Raw genomic sequence first — 13,990 nt, 5'->3', positions numbered from 1 at the left:
AAAAGTTCAGTCTTTTTAAACCATTTGTCAACAAGATGCCGGAAAATTGTACAGATTAATGGAACAAATATTGCCGTTTAAACGATAGTAGCTCGGCGCTGATATATTTAGTTAAAGCGAACTATACCGATTCTGGGTTCGATGCACGATCATTCTTAAGAGGTTTCGACGGATTATGGTCGAGGGTCAATTGCAGCCGATGCGCACCCCCGAAAATTACATAAGCGGGACGAGAATGTAGAACAGAGAGAAGTAGACTCGTCCTCGGCCCCATAGCTCCGGGCCTCGGCCTTCCTAAATTCCAACAGCGCATCCCGTTAGTCCTCCACCTGTCCGATCGAGAATGCCCGAGGAACTATTGACCACTTTCCAGTCTGTTTACGGCGGCGCAAGTCGTTCCAAAGGATTATGAATGGAACGATCCGTCGAATCTTCGTTCACCTGTTTCCTCTCTTCGATCATCCGAAAACAACTATACCTTCCGCAATTTTTTTCCCCCGACACCGAATAACCTATCGGATTCGAACTTGGCGAGCCGATTCGTCAATCTTTGGAGAACATACGGGATTTTTTTCATGCGCGAATGATCACTCGGATCGGAGTTATAGATGTCCCAACATCGCGTAGTTCTCAGTCACCTGTTTCTCCTTTACAGTTCGATCGTCGCGAAACAACTATACATGCCTGAATTTTTTTCAGCGACACTGAATAACATATCGAATTCGAACTTGGCGAGCCGATTCGTCAATCTTTGGAGAACATACGGGATTTTTTTCATGCGTGAATGATGATCCTGCTCGGAGCTATAGCGTCCATTGTCACCACAAAATTGTCTTCTGTGGTTCTCTGAAATCAATATTTTTAAATAGATTTTCATCTTACATGAGTGCGAACGTTGCATAAACCAAGAGAAATAAGAAAGAGGAACAAATAACAGCGAAGAAAAAGGAAAATTTCGACTTTTGCGTCGGCTAGTTGTCGAATAATGGAGAATTCAGATATCGGTTCGGATAATCGAGGTTCTACAAAATCGTGTATTGCACAGACAAATGTACCCCGAATGTCATCGTGCTTGGGCTCGTTTTAATCAGGAAAGTGTCGCGAATGTGTTGACAAATGTTCCACAAAAAAAAAAAATAAATACAACAAAGTTTCGTCATGAACTAACAAACCCCGCGGCGGTGGAGAGATAAATTTCTCGGACTTTTCTGCGCCGATTTTCCCTGGAGTAATTTCCGCAAATTCGTGTAAGGATCGAGCATTCGAGTGGAAGATTGCTCGCGATTCTTCTCGTCCGAGCGATCATTCGGCAAAAACGATCGTAACGATCTACCACGTTATTTTCTCCACATAGAAAAAGAAAGGAAAGCGTCCTGTCGGGCCCAGCTTTTCCTCTAATTTCCTGGCGACAGATAAAAAGCACGATCTCGCAGTAAACCGCTCTTCCAGCAGATTTCCAATAAAACCATCGGGGGGTGGGGTGTTACCGATCCGAGAAAAACCGGCGAAGAAAAAGCGAAATATTTTCTGCGACCGTGTCCGACGGACCGAATCGCGCGCGCGAGAATCGTCGAGGAAACATCCTCGAGGATGATGGACGAAGAACTGGCAATTCTCGGGCCACCGTATTGGTCAATTATCCTCCAAGGATCGCGCAGGATCGGTTCGGCTGCCAGGAACTCGGGGAAGAACGAGCGTTTCGAGGAAGTTCGATGAAGAACTCGTCGCGGTCCCGTTGGCAGAAATCGCGCAGAATTTACTTCGCAGTGTCATTGGTTTTTTAAGACATTGTCATTTTCAGAGTTTGTCCCAAGTCTTGAAACGCTATGCTCTCTTGAAAATGTCAAATCATCTTATCTTTCGTCTTCGTTCTCCAATCTACATTTGCTGACAGCCATTTTGAAGCTGGAAGAATCCCCCTTCCATTCGTGCAACTTTTAATTGTTGTAAGTGTAGACGAAGATATTTTAAGAGGAACTATGCATGTCCCTCTGCTCCTAGTTCCCACGTGCATTTTTTAATGTCGGTAATGATTCGAAATGGAAGTGTGCACGAATTTGTTGATGGCACGCTGTTACAAGAGTCGCGGGACCTCCTCCGGCAAAATGGTCACGTGCCACGCCGCCAGGACAATGCAACATGCGTTCGACAGGCTCCGCGTCGCGCAGTTCAATGCGCACGTAACGAAAATCCTTAATGAGCGCGCCACGGTGGATTCCGCGCACCGTGCAATATTCGCACGCATTACCATTAATTTCGCCCGCATGCTGTTACGTAAAGTGCAGGTACACCTCCGTGATTGCTTGCGGTTCCAACAGAGTTCATTCCGTAACGTTCCCGCCGGTGAATGTACGGCGAAACGGAAAATTGAATCGGCGAAACAATACCTAAATTCATGGCGAGGCTTCGATGTTTTTAATGGGTTTTTTTTTTCTGTGTGAAAGTTTTACTGAAATATTCGCCACAGTTTTCTGTGTGAAATGATACCAAACATGGCACAGTTTGGTTCACGTTTGTCCGTTTCATCGGTTCGGATAAAAAAATAAATGGAAAAAAATGACAAAAATAAATGAAATTTCTACCATCAAGTTCGCGACGTTTTCCTGATTAAAACGAGTACCAACACGACCCAATTCGTAGCATACTTGCCTGAGAAATTCGCAGTTGAAGTAGGACCGTTGGTTAGTTCGCATAATCGAGGTTCTATTGTATCGCGTTTTAAACGAGGAAATATGATCAAAAGTATGTCGTGTGAGTACTCGTTTTAATCGGAAAAATGTCGCGGACATGTCGGTAAACGTTTAACGACTATCCAAGCGATCCAACGATCGTCGATTTCCCATGATCATCGCTGACGGGACGAACGAGCCGAGGTCGGCCTCGACGTGTTGACAAATGAAAATTCGTTCGAGCGGTTTCTTCTCGGCCGACAGGCTGATCGTCGAGGATCTAAATCATCGTCCCGGCTCGATCCTAGAAAGCAAATTGAGATCCACGCGCCTCCCGTTTCAGTATCAATCACCGGCGAGAGACAGGGGTACACGACGATTACCGGAGGAATGGCATCGTTACATAATTTCGGAGCTCTCGAGGAGCTTGGCTTACGTAAACCCGGCTACAAATGGTGAATGCAGGTATCGACACTTCTTAATTACACGCACGCAACGCACGGGGACGCGAGCGTGCGTTAACCAACCCGCCAGAAGAGCATTGTTGAGTCATAGGCGGGCGGCGTTCGTTTGCGAAGGTGTGGCCATTTTTTTTTTCTTTTTCCCTGTGACATAAGCGCGGACGCTCCTTAGTTCCTTCCTAACAGCGGCAAACTGAACCTTGGACCATTATGTTCAAGCATAAAGAGACGTTGTTTCTCCGATTTAAACAAATTTCATAAAATTGTCCTCGAGATTCAAACTTCGCTGAACTTGATTCAAACATCGTTGAACTTCATTCAAACTTCGTCGAACTTGGTTCAAACCTCGTTGAACTTGATTCGAACTTCGTCGAACTTGATTCAAACCTCGTTGAAGTTTATTCGAACTTCGTCGAGCCTTATCCATACTTCGTTGAACTTGATCAATACTTACTCGAACTTGATTCGAATTTCGTCGAACTTGATTCATAGCTCGATGAACTTGACTCAAACTTCGGCGAACTTGGCTCGCAGTTCGTCGAACTTGATTCAAACTTCGTCGAACTTGCCCCAGACTTAGTTAATCTTGATTCAGACTTAGTCGAACTTGATTCGTACAGTTAAATTTGATCCATACTTCGTCGAACTTGATTCGGACTTAGTCAAACTTGATTGGGACTTAGTCAAACTTGATTCGGTCTTATTCAACTTGATTCGGACTTAGCCAAACTTGATTCACACTTAGCCAAACTTGATTCTAATTTCGTCGAACTTGATTCAAACTTCGTCGGACTTGGTTCATACTTAGTCGAACTTGATTCGAACTGTTCCGAGGATGCTGGAAAAGGATTTGTTGTACGTCGGTTTATGCAACGGGACTGTGGACAGTTTCGTTGTTAGGCCACCGTGTCGCAAGAGCGGAATTACTCGCAGGCGTCTCTTGGGCACGCATTGCCGGCTCATTACTACATTTCTTTCCTTCAGACCTCGTGGTGGAGAACGTGTGCGGCCGCGGAATCCGATTGAGCAATGTCGTGAATTGCTCTAGGGACGCGCTTCGAGTCGCGTTTCGAGTCACGTGGACACACACGTGTTCCCGTCCTCCTCCTCGGCAACCGAGGATTTATTAATTTCCGATAATCTTCGCGCTCCCCTTGCCACGGTATTTCACGGCTGTCTGGGAAAGTGAGAGCACCGAGAATTCTTCTCGGACCGATAGCAGCAATGTTTCAATATATTTATAAGACGTGTGCACTTGCGAAACATTTATCTCCGTTTGGACGACATTTTTCTTGATGAAACTTTTGCCGACATGTTTGTGACACTCTTCTGATTGAAACGAGGCCAAACACGACAGAATTTGAGTCATATTTGCTCGAGACAATACTTAGTTTTAAAATAAAATTTTGGTAATTTTAATGTTTTTTTTTATAGGAAAGTTTTACTGAAATGTTCGTGAAGCTGTTTATGTAGTTTCGAATTCTTCTGGTGACACGTAACAGTATTACGTATTTTTCTAAGTTTCTGAGGACTGGTATTATACATTTTTAGCAACATTATTTTTTTGTAGTTTTTATTTTAAAGTTTAACCAACATATTCGTGACATTTTTCCGATGAAAACAACACCCAACACGACCCAGTTTGGTCCGTGTTTGTTTGTTTAATCCACGATAGAGTAGACGCTCGATTATCCGAACTGACCAGTGGTTCTACCGCAATCGTGAATTACAGAGGCAAATATGCTCCGAAGTGGGTCATCTTTGTACTCGTTTTAATCAGAATAATGTCACGAACATGTTGGCAAACGTTTCGCAAAATAATAATTAATAATAGAAATTCGAAATTCATAAGTCACAGAAGTCCAGCAATGATCATTTTGGAAATCAATTTCGCTGACGCAATAATGGTTTCCGTTGCGTGATAGTCCGACGGAATCGTTTGTTTATGTAAGAGGCTCTCGGAATGCAAAATTAGGAAGTTGTTTGTAGCTGGTTTTTGATGTGTGTTTCGAGGAGTGTAATTCGAGTCATTAATTCGGGTAGCAATGGAAGAACCGCGTAGAGGCAATTACTGTTCATTATGCATGTGTTCACATTGTAGTTGAAAATTCATTAGCATCAGCCTGTTACAGAAGCCGCATTTTTTAACATTTATAATTACCCGCGCACATTCTTAGACAGTAGCCGTTGCTTGAACACATGAATAATAAACTTACGATTATCCTGGCGGAGTTTGCTCAGGAGCAAATGGGTGAATCGAATGACTTGTAATGGCGATCCTTGAGATCATAGTCTTCACTTACATCGGAATATTTATGCTCACACCTTATGGTCAATTCTTTGTTTCTTTATCGTCACAGATTACTTTGTTGCTTTGGTAGGTCACTGCTTTACTGTTTTACTGCTTCAATACTTCACTACTTTGGCACTGTACTACTTGACTATTTTACTACTTTAGTACTTTACTATATTCCTACTTTACTTCTTTAATACTTTACTATATTCCTACTTTACTTCTTTAATACTCTACCATATTCCTACTTTACTACTTTAATACTTTACTATATTCCTACTGAAGTACTTGACTACTTGCCTACGTTACTACTTTACTACTTTAATACTTTACCATATTCCTACTTTACTTCTTTAATACTTTACTATATTCCTACTGAACTGCTTGACTACTTGTCTACATTACTACTTTACTACTTTTATACTTTACTATATTCCTACTTTACTACTTTAATACTTTACCATATTCCTACTTTAGTACTTTACCATATTCCTACTTTACTACTTTAATACTTTACCATATTCCTACTTTACTTCTTTAATACTTTACTATATTCCTACTGAACTGCTTGACTACTTGTCTACATTACTACTTTACTACTTTTATACTTTACTATATTCCTACTTTACTACTTTAATACTTTACCATATTCCTACTTTAGTACTTTACCATATTCCTACTTTACTACTTTAATACTTTACCATATTCCTACTTTAGTACTTTACCATATTCCTACTTTACTACTTTAATACTTTACTATGTTCCTACTGAAGTACTTGACTACTTGCCTACGTTACTACTTTACTACTTTAATACTTTACCATATTCCTACTTTACTACTTTACTATATTCCTACTGAAGTTCTTGACTACTTGCCTACGTTACTACTTGACTACTTTCCTACTTTTCTACGAAACTATTCCTTTTTTAAGCAAACAAATATTTCGCCATACGTCTTCGAAAATTTTTCGCGCTAGATCGGCGGAGTAGATTGTCGCGGCAGATCGTCCGAAAAAAGTCGCTTTCCTTTCAGTGATTAAGGAAACATTAATCACAACGATGTACACCCGGGGGTCGTGAATGAATCTTATCGGGGGATCGCGCGGGAAAGAGCAGATTTCAACAGTGATTTCATAAGTGAGCCTCGCTGTGCTCGCTAAGGTTGCGACACTCGCGGGCTGAATGGACGTGACTCTGCCTCGACGAGTGATAAAACAGTCGTCTACGATCGTTTAAAATTCCTTTGCGAGCAGATGCTGCTGCTTTCGTACGGGGCCACATGTGCTGACAGAGAAGAAACTCGAATTAATCTTACCGGGCAGCGACACGTATCGATGCAGCCATACTCGAACAGGCCTCCCGAAGATAGCCGATCTATACCTGTGTAAACGTATTCGTGAAACTGTTTCGTAGGTGTGAATAAGAATATTTAAACCGGCACCGTACCTGTTGACACTGTTCTCGGATCATTAATTTTACTGGCCCATGGTAGCGTTTGTTTTAGTACGGACATAGTCGGGTAGCGAGATCGTCAAGCAATCGATTAGTTAAGTAGACAAGCGAAGCAGTCAAACAGTGAAGCTGTCAAGTAGTCAATCAAGCGAGTAGCAAACTGGTGAAGTATTTAGTCGAGGCGGCATGCAGTCAAGTGCAGTCGAATAGTCAGATAGTCGAGTAGTCAACTAATTTAGAGATTAAATAGTTAACTAGGGAAATAGCGAAGTTGGCAATTAGGTAACGGGGCGACTAACCAATTAGTCAAGCATTGAAGTAGGAATGTAGAGAAGTACTACAGTAGTGAAGTAGCAAAAAATAGTGAAGTAGTGATGTATTAAAGTAGAAAATGAGTAATGTAGGCAAGTAGTCAAACAGTCGAGTAGTTCAGTAGTGAAATATTGAACTAGTAAGGTAGTAATGCAGTCAAGTAGTCAAATAGTCAAGTAGTTCGGTAGAAATATAGTACAGTGTTGAAGTAGTAAAGTAGGAATATACACAAAGAATTAAAATAGTAAAGTAGTAATGTAGTCAAGTAGTTCAGTAGGAATGTGGTGAAGTATTAAAGTAGCAAACCAATTTCAACTCGATCAAACAAATAATGTCCGCCATAAAACTTCACAAGTCCATATTCGCGAGAACGGCGTGCATTGAAGCATTCATCGTTCCGTGTCTCCCAAACCGCTCCTCACCCAACCAAATCATGACATAAACCCCACATAATTTCGCCTAAACTATTTTTCCATAGCCCTGGGATCCTAATTCAGCCATGGACTCGACAAGAACAGACCATTCCGCATCGAAAAAGACACTATTCCGGCGCGAACTCGGCAATTTTATCGCAATTTCACGAACCGCGAGCAATTGGCATGGTTTTCACGGGGATTATGGTTTCGTTTTGCGTTGTATAACACCGTGGCCGGTTATCCGTTCCTCGGAAAAGGGGATTAACGAGGCCCTGGCGGACGGTAAACAGGGAAACGGAGAAAATAAATAAAATATATCGACTCTCGACGAGCTGACACCTGGAGCTCGACGTTCCACGGGGTGTCTCGCAATTATTGTGTCACGAAACAAAGTGTAATTAAGCTCGACCGATGACGCTGCATAATTGCATTATATAATGGAACGGAGAAAAATCGCGTTCGAGAAACACCGGCTCGCCTTGGCCAGGTTTTTGCCTTGTCGGATGATGATAGCGTGGAAAAAATCGTTATATTTCGAAATCGGAGTATAGTAATCAATCTAATGAGGAAACGGCCGGGGAATTATGCGTGTAACAATTTTCCTGTAGCACGTGGACTGTGAAAGCTGCTATTAAAGATTACATACGAGATGACACTGTCACTATTTTTACGTTTTAGGTGTTGTATAATAAAAAAATGTAGGATTGAAGTTCGAATGTTGACTGATTAAAAAATGGTACTTCGGCCTTTCTGTATAACTGCGTATGGAAAATGGTACAAATGTACTTAACATGTTCACTATTGAATCAGACTATAAAAGAATGAAAAAGTTTACCATTTTGTCCCCCCAAAAATGGTAAAAATGTCCCTAACGGACCATAAAAAAAAATACAAAAATTCCAACATTGACTAATTATTTGTGAAAAATGGAACTTTGGCAATTTGATTTGCTTGTCCACAGAAACATAGTACAAATGTCCCCAATATATTGTATATTGTATGATGACTGAACTGTAAGAATTCTGCAGAAATTGATGCAGTCTCGATTCCAAGTGCAGTGACCAGTGGCGCACACGTAAATGGTAACTGATCCGTCTACATCGTCCGACACAAGAGAACGATAAGGCAGATTGAGTTATGGGAACTCTTGAGTTACTCTTCGCAGAATCTGGCCATTAGTGTTAACAAGTTAACACTTGCGGCGCTAACACCGGGACCTGACACATGAAACTGCGACAATCTATGAAAACTGAATACGTCATTCTGCCATTTATTTGTGACTGGAACCTCTCATTATTTTTCCAATAATTTTGAATTTTTACTAATTTTTAAACTTTTCTTATTTTTCAGGAACAGAGAGGAGAGGCCATCCAGAATGGTTCTGACCGTGACAGAGGACACGCCTGCGGACATGCTGGCCGGAAGTATGGAGCTTCTGGTCCAGTTGCCCCGTGAACACCATCAACAAACTCAGAGGGTCACGGTGCAACGAAGGTAAATATTTTTCGAAATAAAACTTCATTGTTTTTCATAATTTTTCAATGAAATTACTACCACCATATTCCTGACGTTTTCCCGATTAAAACGAGCACAAACACGACCCACTTCGGAGCATACATGCCTGCGCAATCCACGGTTACAGTAAAGCCATTGGTTAGTTCGCATAATCGAGGTTCTACAAGATCGTGTATTGCACGACCAAATGTGCTCCGAATCTTATCGTGTTTGGGCTCATTTTAATCAGAAAAATGTCGCGGATCTATTGGTAAAAGTATCTTTAAAAAATCATTGTAAACAATCATTTTTTTATCGTTGGATTAGTATTATCTCGTCGATACCGTTGACGTCAATGATTGATTTACTCGCTATCCTTTGTATTGTCAGTGCTGACATTATTGACGGACGTGTTTGACAAAATTTACATTTCGTCGTCCATCGTTAACAGTTATGTCAGTTAAGCGGTTCAACTCGAAACCGTGAGTTCGTGTCGAACGATATTATTGTTCGGGACGTAATTGAACGCATCTGGCGAGAAGAAGCTTCTCTTGCCAGGTGTTCTAATTTACGAGTTTCTACTCGAGAGAGCACGGATCGGTTCAGAAGAACCTGTCTTCACGGTTACGCAATTTTCACACGTTCTCTCCCACGAAGAAAGGACTCGGAAGACGCACGGTCACAAAGAGATCGTCTAACGGTCCGGTTTTTTAAACAAAATCGATTTGTTGCACGAGAACCGATCCGGTACAAACCGATAGTCCATAGCGTTCTAGGGGAATGTACAATTTCTTTATTATTTATCTCACCTGGTTAAATCGCTAAAAATAATCTTTATAAATATTTATCAGCATTCCTGTAAATACCAATAAATGTGACAGTCCGGGAAAATTGTTTAAAATCTCGGTCGCTGTAGCCTGGAATGCGGAGAAATAAATAAGCCGCTTTCGGTAAGCAGTCGGTTGTTAATCTGGAATTATGGTGACTTTCTGGGACAGTGTTCGTTCCTTTTTCCAGTTAAATTAAGCGAACCTTGAAATCTGATGATAGGTTACTGATTTGCTAGATTAGATCTCGCTCCGGAGAAGCTCTGCTAAAGACTGTTATGCGTAATTCCACGTGAAATATGTTACCATGTAATGCTTAGTTCCATGTAATTGCGTGTACAGCAATAGACACGGCCATAAGCAGATTGCGAATCTTGTCGATGCTAATTTCTCTTCTGCCAAACAAGAAAATGTGGAATTTAATAGAACCCAAGACTGGCTGTATAATCTTGTGCACAACTTTTTTGATAAAATTATTAGAATATCGACAAATAATTGTTTAAATTGCGGAAGTACTTTATCGAATCTAGTTCAATGATTGTAGTTAATACTGAGTTATTTTTTTCACTTTTCAGCGATGCGTACCAATACAGAACATTTTCATAAACATTATTATTAATGATTTTTTAAAGATACTTTTACCACTAGATTCGTGACGTTTTTCCGAGTAAAATGAGTACCCACACGACATAGTTTCGATCCCACTTACTCGTTTAATCCAGGATACAGTACATCATGGATTATGCGAACTAACCAATGGTCCCACTACAGTTGTGAACTGCTCCGGCAAATATGCTCCGAAGTGGTTCGTGTGGGTACTCATTTTAATCGGGAAAACGTCAGGAGTATGATGATAATAATTTCGCAAAGAAATGATTGAAAATAAAAATGTGTTTAATTTTAAAACGATTAAAAATAAATATTTCACACGCACATCTCTTTCATATGTTTCTCGAATCTTGCAGTTATTAGCGTAATAAATCATAAATGGTAAAAATACAGTCGCAAGGAAAGTAACGGTGTTCCGAGCAACAAGATTCCCATTCAGAATTTTCTATCGCACAGTAGCGAATCATCCTCGGTGCTTTCTAACGACACCAAGAGCCAAGGAGAAATTCAACCGAGATCAGTTTTTCCCTGGTCTCCTCGGTCGCTCGGACGTTTTTCTATCGGACGAGGTTGATCCTCGCGCTTTCCAGAAATTCGGGTCGCCGTGGTTCGCCGTGTTACACCGTTCGTCTCCAGGTGAAAACCACGTGTCCCGCGGGTCCGCGTCGCAAAACTCACGACCGTCATGACGAATGACGCGTTCACCGGCGCGAGAAATGGTACGCTCGAAAGAAAGTTAACATTGAATTGCTCCGAGGAGAAATGTTTGTCTCCGATCCGTCGGGAGATCGTCGTTTTGCCGCGTCCGCTCGATAAAGTCACTTTCCAGGGGCTGCGTCTTATATAACCGACATCTGGACAGAACGAAAATAATTTTTTCAGGATGATTTTCCTCGAAATGCTGCGAGACTTCGTTCGAAAAATGTGTTCGTATATTTTATATAAATCTTCTGGCAAAATAATTTTGTGAAGTATTTTCGGAAGAATGTCCAATATTAGAATCATTACTGTTACAAAGAATTATTTTTTGGAAAGATCATATCAAAAAGTTGATTTTAGTGTCATCCAGCAATTTTATGTATTTTCTTTAATTCGACAATTGAAGATTTTTTAATTAAAAAAATACAAGAAGAGATATTTGTTTCAGTAAAAATTGAGGAGTCAAATGACGAAATGAATTTTCTCATTTATGTGATATATTAAGTGGCAGCAGTGTTGGTGAGATGTTCATGATCGTTTTGAATCACTGTTGACAGTACGCCGATGATGGACCTCCTCGTGCAGATAGCAACAGCTCACAAGTTGACGGCCTCCAGTTACACTTTGCAAGCTATAGGGGAGCGTGGTATGGTTCTACCTCATCAACCGAACACACCTATTGGAGCACTGGATGCACTTCAGGTAAACACTACAGACTCTGTGGTATATAGAATAGAATTATAAAATAAAAGAAAAATAACTAAAATGTAGTTATTTGCTTCCCGGCCGCGTAAGTTGCAATATTAGTTGAAAAACACAGGTATCGGTCGTTTCTGTGGCTGTCCTAAGAACAGTCGTTACTCCTCCACTTTTTCCTCTTGAGAAAATGAAGGCTTGCTCTTGAGGAAGTGCCCTAGGCTTCCCAGAACCGTGTGATCCTCGAACGTATTAAGTCCCTTCCGCGGAAATCCTCAAATCTCTACCTTGTTATTTCGCTAACTTGCGGCGAAGAAGGAAGACAAGGTGCTGGGACTAACGTTCGCGAAACAGTGCTCGTGATCTCGAATAATATCCTCCTCCAATCGAAAAGGCCAAATGAAAATTTATTGATCAAGTTTTTACTAATAAAATTGCTACTGAAAAAGACAAAAACAAAAGAATTGCTACAGAAACAAAACTTCCACCAAATGCTATCCAAAGGCAAAAAAAAAAGAGTACAGTAAAGTCTTGATCTAAGCCCAATCCTCGGATCCGTGCTGTGACATAGATCGTGTAGGGCTACCAAATGCTATCCAATTGCTACCAAATGCTATCCAAAGGCGAAAAGGAGTACAGTAAAGTCTTGATCCAAGCCCAATCCTCGGCTCCATGATGTGACATAGATCGTGTAGGTCTACCAAATGCTATCCAATTGCTACCAAATGCTATCCAAAGGCAAAAGAAAGAGTACAATAAAGTCTTGATCTAAGCCCAATCCTCGGCTCCATGCTGTGACATAGATCGTGTAGGTCTACCAAATGCTATCCAATTGCTACCAAATGCTATCCAAAGGCAAAAGAAAGAGCACAATAAAGTCTTGATCTAAGCCCAATCCTCGTATCCGAGCTGTGACATAGATAGTGTAGGACAGTGTATATCCTCCCAGTGGAGGGGATAGGCGAACTGACTAAGATCGTGTAGCTCCGTTCGGCTTAGATCAAGACTTTACTTGTAGTGCGTTGATCGGTTTTGACGATGTTTGAATAAAAATGCCAACAAAAGAAATACAGTGATTTCTCCGTATATGTCGCCAAGGTCTGGACGATAAACGTCGCAGAATTATTTTTTAATTTTGACCGACGTTGGTAAGTTTAGTGTTAAGCGAGTAAATAAAAGAATTGATACGAGGGGTTAAAGACAAACATGAAGCATGTTAATCAGGTTTGACATTGTTTGACATTGCAGGTAAAATTGCTACCAAAGCAGGGAACCTTCGTACCCCGGAAGACGAAGCAGGCTAATCAACCGTTCGAAACGACTTTCAGGTTGCAGGTAAAAAGAGAATCACTATTTTATCTAGCTCGCAGTAAGAGCAACGATAAAACCTGATCACGTCATTGTTCTATTTCCGACGATCTATCCATGACACACGATCCGTCGGCTAGCGATTTGGATGATTGTTGTATATTTGTACAATTGTTGCAGGTGCATCTGCCGAGGAACCAACTATACGTGTCCAGAGTCAGTCCGAAAATGAACCTGGGCGAAATTTTGGATGAAGTCTGTCGTGAAAAAAATTTGGACAGGAGCAAATACGAGCTCCGTCATCCAGGTAAAATTGCGGGACGTTCTTTTTTTAAATTGCTATATTGAACATTTTTTTCTTTTTTTCTTATTCAATCTTATCCAGACCACATTTAAAATTTTTGATCACTCGCTGTGCTTTCGAGTAATATTTATTAAAACATTAGCAATGCGCTATTTAAGTGTTATTTGTAAAAGTTCCAAGAGGGTGTTGGACCGGTCGAACATTATTAAAAAATAATTGAATTCACGTCTGCTTGATCCAAAGCGTGTCGTATATGCAATAATGATCTCGACTGGAGAAAGTGAATTTTTTTCGTTTGCCATTTTATCATTCAAGTTTCACTTATAAATAAATGAAAATTTGAAAGCGTACCAAGGAGATCCTGTTTTTCGGTTCGTTTTAAACAATCTGCGTCTCGGCGATAAGATTTTTTGCTTTTCGAAAAATATCAGCGTGATCTGGTGCCCGGAC

At 40.9% G+C, this 13,990-nt stretch overlaps 1 protein-coding gene across 6 annotated transcripts in view; it reads left to right on the top strand.

Moving 5' to 3' along the window:
- Positions 1 to 13,990, top strand: part of LOC143358595 (uncharacterized) — a 101,434-nt gene that overhangs the window by 75,816 nt on the left and 11,628 nt on the right. For all 6 annotated transcript variants that reach the window (XM_076795852.1, XM_076795851.1, XM_076795857.1 and 3 more), the window contains 4 exons: positions 8,954 to 9,097; positions 11,790 to 11,934; positions 13,177 to 13,263; positions 13,417 to 13,543. In XM_076795852.1, the coding sequence (XP_076651967.1) occupies positions 8,954 to 9,097; positions 11,790 to 11,934; positions 13,177 to 13,263; positions 13,417 to 13,543 (503 nt within the window). The remainder of the gene's footprint in view (positions 1 to 8,953; positions 9,098 to 11,789; positions 11,935 to 13,176; positions 13,264 to 13,416; positions 13,544 to 13,990) is intronic.

Source organism: Halictus rubicundus, chromosome 11, assembly GCF_050948215.1.
Source record: "Halictus rubicundus isolate RS-2024b chromosome 11, iyHalRubi1_principal, whole genome shotgun sequence".
In the NCBI taxonomy this organism is placed as follows: Eukaryota; Metazoa; Arthropoda; class Insecta; order Hymenoptera; family Halictidae; genus Halictus; species Halictus rubicundus.
The sequence above is the reverse complement of the archived record's forward strand: the minus strand, read 5'-3'. Positions and strand labels throughout refer to the sequence as shown.